This window comes from Myotis davidii, unplaced genomic scaffold (genome assembly GCF_000327345.1).
Source record: "Myotis davidii unplaced genomic scaffold, ASM32734v1 scaffold655, whole genome shotgun sequence".
Taxonomy (NCBI): Eukaryota; Metazoa; Chordata; class Mammalia; order Chiroptera; family Vespertilionidae; genus Myotis; species Myotis davidii.
In genome coordinates this window covers 1,712,817-1,724,523 of record NW_006287547.1, presented here as the reverse complement: position 1 = coordinate 1,724,523, position 11,707 = coordinate 1,712,817, and the positions used below count along the sequence as shown (strand labels likewise).

The 11,707-nt window shown below is 36.0% G+C and overlaps 1 protein-coding gene across 1 annotated transcript in view; it reads left to right on the top strand.

Annotated features, from left to right (window-relative positions):
- RTKN2 (rhotekin 2) overlaps positions 1-11,707 on the top strand; it is a 60,505-nt gene that overhangs the window by 33,330 nt on the left and 15,468 nt on the right. The window contains exons 7-8 of the mRNA XM_006759376.2: positions 6,670-6,776; positions 7,689-7,820. Coding sequence (XP_006759439.2) covers positions 6,670-6,776; positions 7,689-7,820 — 239 coding nt within the window. The remainder of the gene's footprint in view (positions 1-6,669; positions 6,777-7,688; positions 7,821-11,707) is intronic.

Below are 11,707 nucleotides of genomic sequence, written 5' to 3'. Positions count from 1 at the left end.
GACCACGGGGGGGGCGGCTTGTCCCTCTCCCGGGCCGCAAGCATAGGCACGGCCGTTGGTGCCCAGGACCACAGGGCATGTGGCTTGTCCCTTTCCTGGGCCACAGCCCCAGCTGCTGGCACCCAGGACTATGGGGCACGTGGCTTGTCTCTCTCCCGGGCCACAGGCACAGCCGCTGGCACATGGGACCATGGGGCGTGTGACTTGTCCCTCTCCTGGGCCGCAGCCTGGCTGGTCCCCATTTCTCTCTCCCCAGTGTTGAGTGTCTGAGCCATTTTGGCATGACAGCATGACAACCATTTGCATATTAATTCTTTATTATATAGGAGACTTAGAAAGTGTAAAATTAAAAGATAGTTTTACTTTCCCCTCAGATAATGCAAGGACTTTAGAACAGTTAAACTCCATTTCTCTGACTTGTGTGCTATTGTTATATATTTTAATTCTGTTTGAATTTTAAATTTCATGAGATGTTTTATGCACTTAATGTTTATTTAGATTTGCCTACTACATGTTTCTGTGGACTACTTTTAAACCTTACATCTGGGATAATTTCCTTCTGCTTGAAAGATAATTTAGAATTTCTTTTAGTATGTTCTGCTTGTGTCATATTTCTTGGTTCTTTGTTTTTACGTGAAGGGTTTTTTTGTTTTGTTTTGTTTTTGGTGTTATAGACGTAATTCTACTATCTTATGGCTTCTTTTATTAGCTGTTGAAAATCATTTGTCAGTGAGTCACTTCTGTGAAGGTAACTTTCTATTTTTTCTTAGTCTTTGGTTTTTCCAAGTTTCACTACGACATAGTATAGAATCTATATATGCTGCTTTTGGAAAGACCATGTCTGAGTTCCTCTGTGCCCTCCCATCCCCACCTCCAGGCAATGGGAATTCTGGGCAGCAAGGTTGGTTTGCTTCTGGCTTACTAGTATTCTATTGGTGATTCCTTATGGATATTAGCTTAGTATGAGGAAAATCTCGCATTAAACTGCTTCAGTTGTTCAGAAATCAGGAAGCAGATTTGTTTTGCTTCCCTCATCATGCAGAATCATTAAATCATAATTTTAGATTTGCTGGGCTTGGCAAATGCTGTCAGGACAAACAGCTTCTGTACTCACCTCACTGGTTCTTACTTATTTGGTTTGTACTGGTAATTTCTTATATTCTTATGGGAAAAGATTTTTAAACTATAGTTAATTCAGCATTTTCAGTAGTTTTCAGTAGGAGCATTGGTCTGAACTGTCTAGCCTTCTGTCACTCAAAACCTGAAGGCTGCAATAGTATTAGAATTATCAGTTTAATCAGAAAATTTGACAAATGAAATTTGTTGTACCAGACACTGCTCTATGGTATACTAGTCAGCCTTCAAAAAGAAGGGGATTCTACAGTATGTGACAACATGAGTGAACTTTGAGGACATCTATATATATATAAAAGCCTAATATGCAAAGTGTCCCCTTGGGAATTCTACCAGGAAACTGAGTTCGATTGCTTGCTATGATGTGTGCTGACCATCAGGGGGCAGTGCGGAATGGAGGAAGGCCCTGTCTGGCAGCCGGGGAAGGGAGGCTCCAGCTGGTAGCTGGAAGGCCCCGATCGACCCTGATCACCGGCCAGGCTTAGGGACCCTACCTGTGCACGAATTTCATGCACCAGGCCTCTAGTAATAACTGAAATAGCCAGTCATAGAAGGACAAATACTGTGTGACTGCACTGAATATGGTATCTAAAATAGTCAAACTCATAGAAGCAGAGGTGGTAGCATGGCAGTTACTAGAGGCTGGGGGAGGAGGGATGGGGCGTTGCTAGTCAAGGGGTATGAAGTTTCAGTTACACAAGATTAGTACGTTCTAGAGACCTGCTGTACAACACAGTGCCTACTGTGAACAGGACTGCATTGTACACTTAAAAATCTAAGAGGGTTGATCTCCTGTTATATGTTCTTACCACAATAAACAAATAAATAAATAAGCAAACAAGTACTTTTAAAGCAGTTTTTATTCTTAGTCACTGTGAGCTGTTCTTATAAACAAACATTGCAATAAAGTGGTTAATAATGTGGCTGTCAGCCTTGGATTCATATTCTATTTCTACCACTGGCTAGTTCTGTGACCTTCGCAAGTTCCTTATTTTGTTATCGTTTACAGTTTACAGATTAGTAAAGTACAGTTTAGAGACCGTAACATACTAAATCATACAGCTAGCAAGTGGTTGAGCTAGACTTTAAATAACCCCGGACAAGCTGTCCTCTTTCTGCTATGCTTTCTGATCAGGCATGATTCCTGCTAAAGCAACTAAGGACTCAAAATACTACCAATATGTGAATAATGGACTTGATGTTGAAAGGCCCCATTCTTTCAACCAAATCATCCGAAAAGTTGTGAAAAGGAATAAAATTCATAAAGGAGGCACCACTTTTAGCAATAATTCCCCAATTGTCTTCAATGTTCTATAAGATACTACTAGATTCTCTTGTAATAAAATGCTCATGTGCAAATAAGCATGGGAACTATGTGGGTACACAATAGATTAGCATATTAAAGACTCAGAAGACCTATGCTTAAAACACTAACACCCCAAACTACTGACTTTGGAACTTGTGGGTTCCCCTGGAAAACAATTTAAGAAACAATAACCTCTATGCCTAGCTCTTTATGTAATAGGTATATTCCTAGAACTGTGTTTAAATTAAAACCTTGAAATTAAATTTTATAATTAAAAAAAAAGCCACCTATTTTTTTTCATGAATATAAGTATGTTAATATAGTGGGGTTTTCCTAAAGTTATGTTAATATCTTCCAAAACTATAAAATTAAAAGGAAATACAAGATTTTTGAAATTTATAACTCAACTTTATTCTTGCTAGTTGAAGGGAAAAGCCAAAATGATATCTTGAGGTTTATATTTGTCATCAAGAAATTTTTATACTTTTTGTGAAACTGTGAAACCACATTGTGCAGATTGACTCACATAGAACTGAGATGTTATCTGGATTCTTTCTCTTGCCTGTGTATTGTTTTTGTTGTTGCTGTCATTTTTAAACTCCATTTTGTTCCCCATTTGAAAGTACAGATGAATTAGATAAAATCTTTTAGTAATGAAAAGTCAAACTGCTCTCACTTCCTGTTTCATTATATTGTGTCCTAATACCTCCCTTGGCTAGAAAACAAGAATTAAGTATTTTGATTAAATGGTTGCGTAAGGACTGAGAGACAGCATTGAGAAATGGAAAGGATATGGTTTGGGGAGTGAGACTACCCTAGATATGAAATTATGAGAAGCGTCTATTATGTGCGAGACACAGTGATAGATGTCATTAACACATTATCTTATTTGATTTTCACCACCTTCCTACTTAAGATTGGGAGCATTTCTTTAATGAGAAATTGATACTGAGATAGATTAAGTGATTAGCAAGATGCCATATTTCTTGTCTGATGTAGAAAGAAGCTGTGACTACATTTTATTCCACAGTGCTCCTGAGCTGAAAAGAAACCCGATTGCAGGGTATGTTGCAACGTACTACATCCAATCTCTTTTTAAGGACTGCAGTCAGGAAGAAATTATTCTTCGTGGTGGCCCATGAAATCTGAACTTATTCTATCAGAGAAACACATTGTTACATGTGGTATTTAGGGTCCAGTACATTACTGATTGAACAAACTTTATGAACTGGTCTGAAAACCTAATAATCATTTATGATTCTACTTTTTTAGGAAGTTCATCCTAATGTAAAAACAAGTAGCTTACAGATATTTAGAAGTTTAATTATTAATGAATCTTGGATTACTTATATAAAGAAATTTCCTTTTAAACTTTAAATTCATAAATCACAAAGTTAATTTCAGATGTGTTACTCAGATACAATTATAGAATTTTTATTTCATTTCCTGCCTATTTTAGGAAAAAAGATTCTTATTTATTTATAGATTTATTTATTTATTTGGGGACCATTTCCTGTATTGTATTTATGCATTTATTTCTCCCAGGTTAAACTCTTTATTTTTGAAAGATAGCATCTTTAATGAGGTATTAATAAAAAAAGATTTGAATAGTCTCTGACAATTTGTTGTGTGCTATTCTATAATAGAATGTTGAATAGGTAAGTTAATAAAAAAAAACCTCTTGTTTCACTTTGTACTCATCATTTTAGGCTTGTCTTTTTCATTTAACTGATGTATGAAACTTTGGCTATGTTGCATCTATATATTAATTGTATTTTTATCAAAAATATTTTTTTCCCAGAGTTAGTAAGACATTTGGTGCAATAATAGTAAAAGCCAATGGCTAGCTATTTTATAGGTACTACCAACAGGGGTCAGTGAAAACTTGAAAAATCATTTTTGTGTGGATAAGGCACCATATGCTGGATTTTTATTTATATCCTGATAAACAGAATAAATCATGCAAAACTTATAGAAAAGTTACAAATTGAATGTCAAGATCTTTTTACACCTCCCCCCCAAAAAATATGAGCGCAAGATGCTTACATGGTGCTCCATTACCCCCAAATATGTTAATATGTATTTCCCACTAAGAGGACATCCGGCTATATCACTGTACCACCCAGATCAGGAAATTAATAATACATTACTGCCATTTAATTCTCAGACTCCAGGTGTTGCTTATTGTCCCAGTAATGTTCCTTATGACAAAAGGATCCAGTACAGAATCACAAACTGCCTTTAATTATCATGCCTCCTTTGTTTCTTTCAGGTTGGACCAGTTCTTTAGTCTTTCCTTGGCTTTTATAACCTTAACACTTTTACACGCCATAGTTATTTTGTAGAAAGTCCTTCAGTTTGTATTTGTTTGATGTTTTCTTGGGATAAGATTCTGGATATACATTTTTGGCAGAAATATCACAGAACTGATGCTGTGTTCAATGCATCCATTAGGTGGCATATAATTTGATTCATCCAATTACTGATGATGTTCACTTTAATTGCTTAATTAAGGTGGTGTCTACCAAGCTTTTCTATTGTAAAGTTACTTTTTTGTTTCCCCTTTTGTAATAAATACTTATTGTGTGTGTGAGAAGGGGGGTAGATTGAAACACTGTATGTTATTTCTTATTGGACTTTCAATTTATTCATTGATGTTTTTATAGCAATATGGACTCAGGTTTCTCTGTTTTGTTCAATGCATCATAATCTGTTAATATTATTGTTTATTTTCAGGTTCAAATTGTCTCCAGTTTGGCCAATGGGAACACATTAAAGATGGCTTTTGTGTTTTTTGACAGGTCTTCATCATTACTATTGTTTTATGGCATAATCAGATATTTCAGACTCATCATGTACTTTCCTTGCCCGAGCCCTGGAATCAGCCATTTCTCCAAGGAATGCTGATTCTTTTTAATGGACATAATATTTAGAAGACATGACCTGGGCTCTAGGTATATTCATCACGATTAGAGCGTTGCTTTTCCTAGCTCCCCTCACTGGACAAAGCTACATACATGCATATATATTTTGCCATGTATTTCTTAATCTCTATGTGTTGAAAACCATTTCACACCAGTACATCCAATTCTAATCCAACATCACAGAGAGTTTATTCCACATATTTTAAGTCCTTTCTCTCACAGTGAGAAACCTGTTTTCTATTATCTTTAAGGTTTTTTTCTTCTTTCATCAGTCTCCCTGAAAGCAACCATTTCCCCATCTTCTTTACTTCTTCTTCCTGGGGCAGCCCCTTGCCCATGTGACACTCTCCCGCTCAGGCTTTAACTCCCTATGCCTGGTTGCTCTCACCCTCTTCCCATGTGGACACCCTTTTCAGCACCTGCACTCTGACACCCATGCCCAGCTGTCCCTCTGCTTGGATGCCCTTCTTACTGAGTTCTGACACGCTGTTCTGGTCATTGAATGTGTGGATTGCTTCTTCAGACTCTGACTCCCATAGCTGGGCCATCCCCCAAATATACACACTTGTCTTACTCTACTTAGATTCTGATACCCTTCTCACTCTACTCAGGCCTGACTCCCTACACCAGGGCATCCCCTGAGCAGAGATCTCCTTTGACCTCTAGGCTCTGCTCCATGTGATCCGTCCTCAGTCCATTCAGGCTTGTGCCAGGCAGCTCTCTTACTCAGCCTCCCTGTCCTCTGGCACCCAGCTGTGGCACACCACATCTCCACCCCCCAACCCCAGCACAGATGCCCAACTTGGTGAACTCCACCTAATGGCTCAAAGCTGAATTGTAAGGGCGGGCGGGCAGGGGGTGGGGTGAGAGGGAGAGAAAAGGCAAAAAGGTTCATTAAATTATTATCTTAAAGTTGTGCTCTGAAGTATTTTATTCAGAGGATCACTTTGGTAATTATTATAATGAAAGTCAGAAAAAATAGAATTTGACATACAAAAATTACTTTATTAGATTTTTTCGTATTAAATGAGTTTACTTATATGCCCTGAACTACCTCTGCTGATTAATTACTTTAAGATCAAACAAGAGATCAAGAGACTAAAAGTTCCCAGTCTATTCCAGGTGATAGCATGCTATAAACTATTAGCTTAATATCATCTCTTATTTGATTTTGTCATTAAAGATGGCACTTGTATTTGAGTAGGATGTTCTTATGTTAAGCCAAAAAAATTGTAAAAAGAAGAATATGTGTGATGACTTTAAACAGATATTTGTAACTTGACTTTTTCCTCCTTTTTTAAATAGAGGAATCTTCGTTTTGGCTGCCCTTATTTGGCAACATGTGCTGCCGATTAGTTGCCCAGCCAGCTTGTATGGCTGAGGATGCATTTGCAGGATTTCTTAATCAGCAGGTTAGAGGATTTTAACTATTCTACAGTAATTATAGCTCCAATTTAGATCTTAATCCTAATATTGAGAAGAATTTTTAGAGTCTTCTTTTAAAAACAACAGTTTTCTCATTTGACATAGTCCGGGGAATTGGGAGGGGAGACCTGGGAATGAGCAGGAGGGTCTAATGCAATTTGGTTGGCTAAGGAGCTACCTCTCCAGGTTCCTCAGCTTCATGAATTGCAGTAACAGGATAATCAGCAACAGAGGACTCCTTGTGGAAACAGATGAGGACTGCTCAGCACCTTTCTCATAAGGCCTTTCTGGCAGACAGCTTTTGGCACAGTGTAGGCCTCTGAGCTTCCAAAGCGGCCGCTGTGCCATCTACTCCTGATTTATTTATAACCATAGTTATTTATATTCAGTAAATAATTAATTATGGGCTCCAATGAATCAATAGCGTTTTCTAAAAGATTCCATTAAGAGGAAAGAAAATTTGCATTCTTACAGGGTTGTCAACATTTTCCAGTGCTCTAAGAACAGTAAGGGAAAATTATATTTTGAATACCAAGTTATTTTTATAACTTTCCTGAGTCGATGAATTGCTGTGGAATTCTTAGTACTCATTTTTAATAGACGAGCATTTGAAAACTTCATTGATTTATGATTTTATGTGTGCAAATGTTTTGTGGTAATTATTACCTCCATTTTGCTTATTTAATGCTTTTGAGAATTCCAGACCTTTATTCTCTAATGTTAAGCTACTCTTTGGTTCTGGGCTGTTAACTCATTATATAGTAAATTAATGGGTAACTATCACATTTAAAAATTTTAAAAAACTAATTTAACTTTGATAATTTAAGTATTTTGTTGAATTTAGAGTTAAGATGATGAATTATGTTTTAAGGTTGATTCTTTCTTGATTTTTTTTCCAGCAAATGTTAGAAGGTCTGATTAGTTGGAGAAGGTTGTATTGTGTTTTAAGAGGAGGTAAACTCTATTGTTTTTACACTCCAGAAGAAATTGAAGCTAAAGTGGAACCAGCTTTGGTAGTGCCCATTAACAAGGTAAATAAAATGCTGTTTTAAAAATAAAAATATAACATTTAATTAAGTTTGTCCATTTCGATACAGTTTACATTGTTGCCATCTTATAAAGAAAAGGGAAGTACTGCTAAAAATAGGTCAGTTTATAAAGGGAATTAATCTTATTTTTCTTTCCATTATAGAGCTAATTTGGTAAAGGAATTGCTGTATATTTCCTTAAAAAGCATAGTTATTGGAAATATATACCAGTAAATAGGTTTTAAAGCAGAGAATGTAATTCCACATTAACAGGATTTTAAAAATTTTCCAGGAATTTATTTAATTAAGAGATTATATAAACATAAATTGTTAGCTCATGTTACAGTGATAGTCTCTCTAGTTAATATTTAAATGAATCCATAAAAAGACATTTCGGAGTGGGATTGATGGGCAGTTGTCCAGCCTTCTGTCAGAACAGGAAAGCCTGACAGTTAATTTAGAATACATGAATGCTTACACTGCATTTAAGAAGTAGTACTACACCCGCTAGAGAATCTATCAAACACACACACACACACACACACACACACACACACACACAGGTTTGATACAAAGATGATTAAAATTTACTAACAAAATTTTTATCCATAAACCTATAGGAAAACTTTCCACAATAAGCCAGACTTATCTTAAATTTATCTTCATCCATCATCTTAGTTTAGTGTTTTTTAGAGGTCCCTCCCCCCCTTTTTAACATTCCTTCTAGAGAATAGTACAATGGCATTTCTAGAGCAGAATGTCAGCTTTTCTTTCTAAAGACTTAATTCTTTCTAGTTGTTTTCATTTGCTTGCCTTTGGAGTGGTTGAATTGAAATATATGATAAAATATGAGCCATCCCAGCTTTTAACTCTGCATATTTTACTTGTTTTTAAATTTTCTTTTGGAGGAAAATGTAAAGTGGTATGTCCTGAAAAACATGTAGATACTGGTTTGCTAATTTATCAGGACTTGAGTTAATTTCTATGATCTTTTCCAATAATAACATATGGTCTGTTTCTATCCTGCTTTTGGAACTTACACTGCTTTTCACTTAAAGGAAATCCTTGTATAATTAAGTCCACTTAATATGTCTGTTTTGTGTATTGGAAAGATTGGTAATGCTATTAAATAATATACCTCAATATAACAACATAGTGAATTTATTTTTGGTTTAGAAAATTAGGTTTATGAAAGTGCAATTTTATTATTAGAAGTTTGATATAATTTTTTATTATTTGCCAACCTTTTGTTTTGTTTAAGCAACATTCACTTTCCTCCACCGTATTAGTCTTCTGAAAATTCCAAATATTCAGATATACAGAAAAGTTGAAAGAATAGAATAATGAACACCTGTGTACCCTTCACTTAGCTTCTTTATCTATTGTTAACATTTTGCCACATTTGCTTTCTCTCTAAATAGCTTAAATTTTTTTCTGAATCATTTCAATGTAAGTAGCAAAAAGCATAACATTTTTTCCCTAGAATATTTCAGTGTGTTCCTCCTAAAAACAAGGACATTTCCTTAATAACAATATTATTAGCATACTCAAGACAATTATTGTTGATAAAATACTATTATCTAATATACAGAGCAAATTGCCCCAATCATCTTCAAAATGTTCTTTCTAATTTTTATTTATTGTTTTATCCAAGACCCCATCGAAGATCACAAATTGCATCTGGTCACCATGTCTTTTGTTTGTTTCCTTTTCATCTAAAATTGTACCCTTGCTGCCTTTTTTTTTTCTTTCTTTTTGTCTTTCATTACATTGACATTTTTGAAAAATCCAGGCCAGTCCCCAAATTTGCATTTGACTAATTATTTGACTAGATTTAGGTTACATTATTTAAAATATGTTTTTATTGACTCTAGAAAAAGAGGAAGGGAGAGGGAGAGAGAGAATGAAACATGGATGATAGAGACATCCATCAGCTGCCTTCTACACACCCACCACTGGGGATCGAGACCACAATTTGAGTGTGTGCCCTGAATGGGAATTTCTCTCAATTCATGGGACGGCGCTCAGCCTACTGGTCCACACTGGCCAGAGCTAGCGTCAGTATTTTTGGCAAGAGTTCTACATAGATGATTTTTGTCTAACCTGTTTAGCCAGCCAGGTAGTAAAAATGGAATTCTATGAATTTTTTGAATATCTATTGTACAGTAGAATATGGATAATAATAAACCAAATTAAAATGTAATTTAAACAAATATTTTTAAAGTCATCTGTTTTATTTGAAAATAGTCTTCAATGTATTCATTTTACTTTATCACAGCTCTTTAAGATAGTCAGAGAAGGCTGAAGCCAGCCCTGTTGTATAGGTATATTATTTCTATTTTTCAAGTGAAGAAATATACTCAGAGGAGATAGAACTTGTCTAGCTAATAAGGAAGATTATATAGCTCACTCTCTTCATAATGGGTAGAAAAAAAAAGTCAGGCTCAATCCCTAGCCCCAGTAGAGGCATGTGTGGGAAGCGATCAGGCGGCAGCCAATTGATCTGTCTCTCTCACATGGATGTTTCTCTCCCTCTTCTCTCCCCCTCCCATCCACTCGCTCTGAAAATCAGTGGAGGAAATATTCTCAGGTGAGGATTAACAACAAAACAAAACAAAAAACACAAAACAATTGTGGGCCGTGTTTCCTGTTCCTCATAGATTGCTGGACTAGATTTGGAAGCCAAAACTTGACTTATTCCTATCTCCATACCCACTCATGAGTCAGTTTTGAAAGTAAAAAGTAGCTCTGGAATGAGGTTCTGATCCTGAAACCTCAATCTACCTCTCAATGCAATGATTTAGGACAGTTATAAGGGGATTCCTCTATTGTTGTAGGCAGAATATCTTTATTTTCTTGTCTGATGGCAAGGGTCTAATTCCTGAAAAGTGCTTAACAATGTTTACATGGCCTGACTGAATTGACCTTTTTCAATTGTGGTAATAAAGCTGATAACCTAGCAACTAATAGGATTCTGTAGTCAATCAACTCCATTATTAAGATGATTGAAATCAGCATACTTAGAAATCCCAGTGGTGGCTCTTCAATTGACCATTACAAATTCACAGGAAAATAATGAATCTAGTAATTTGTATAAACTCGCCTTAGACTTGGGAACAGCATAGGTTATCTTTGACCCTGAGAACTGATGACAGATATCTCTTACATTGTTTGTGACTTTTGTCTAAAGTACAAAAGGGAATGTAATATTAAACTATGACATAAGATTAAGGTTGGGAAGGTTAATATCATTTACTGGTACTTGCTAATCTCAAAGATTATACAGATGGGAAAGTCTTCCATTCTCTAGCTTTGCAATGTTGTCATCTTAATTTTTTCCAGCGCGGATTCCTGCCCTTTCTCTACAGAAACTTTTCTTTCTGCAGTTCCTACTTCCACCTCAGGTTTTCTGTGAACTTTTCTATTCACCTGAAAACTTCACTCTTAACAGTAAATTCCACCGGTCTCCTTGTTTACTTGTGTCAAATATTAACTGGGTCAAGACATTTATTTGTTAACTTATGAAAACACAACTGTTATATAATTATACCTACTATTTTGATAATTTTGGCAAATATACAGTTGTGTGATCATTGCTATAATCATTGCATTACAGTTTTTTTGTTTTTAATCATTTTGGGTGAGAAGTTCTATTCAGCAAATTTCAATTATACAGTAGTGTTATCAGCAATACAATAATGTTAATAATAGTCACCATGTTTTATAATTAGTCTAGAGGCCCGGTGCATGAAAATTGTGCACGGGGGTGGGGGGGTTACCCCTCAGCCCAGCCTGCACCCTCTCCAATCTGGGACCCCACAGGGATTGGGCCTAAACCGGCAGTTGGACATTCCTCTCACAATCCAGGACTGTTGGCTCCCAACCGCTCG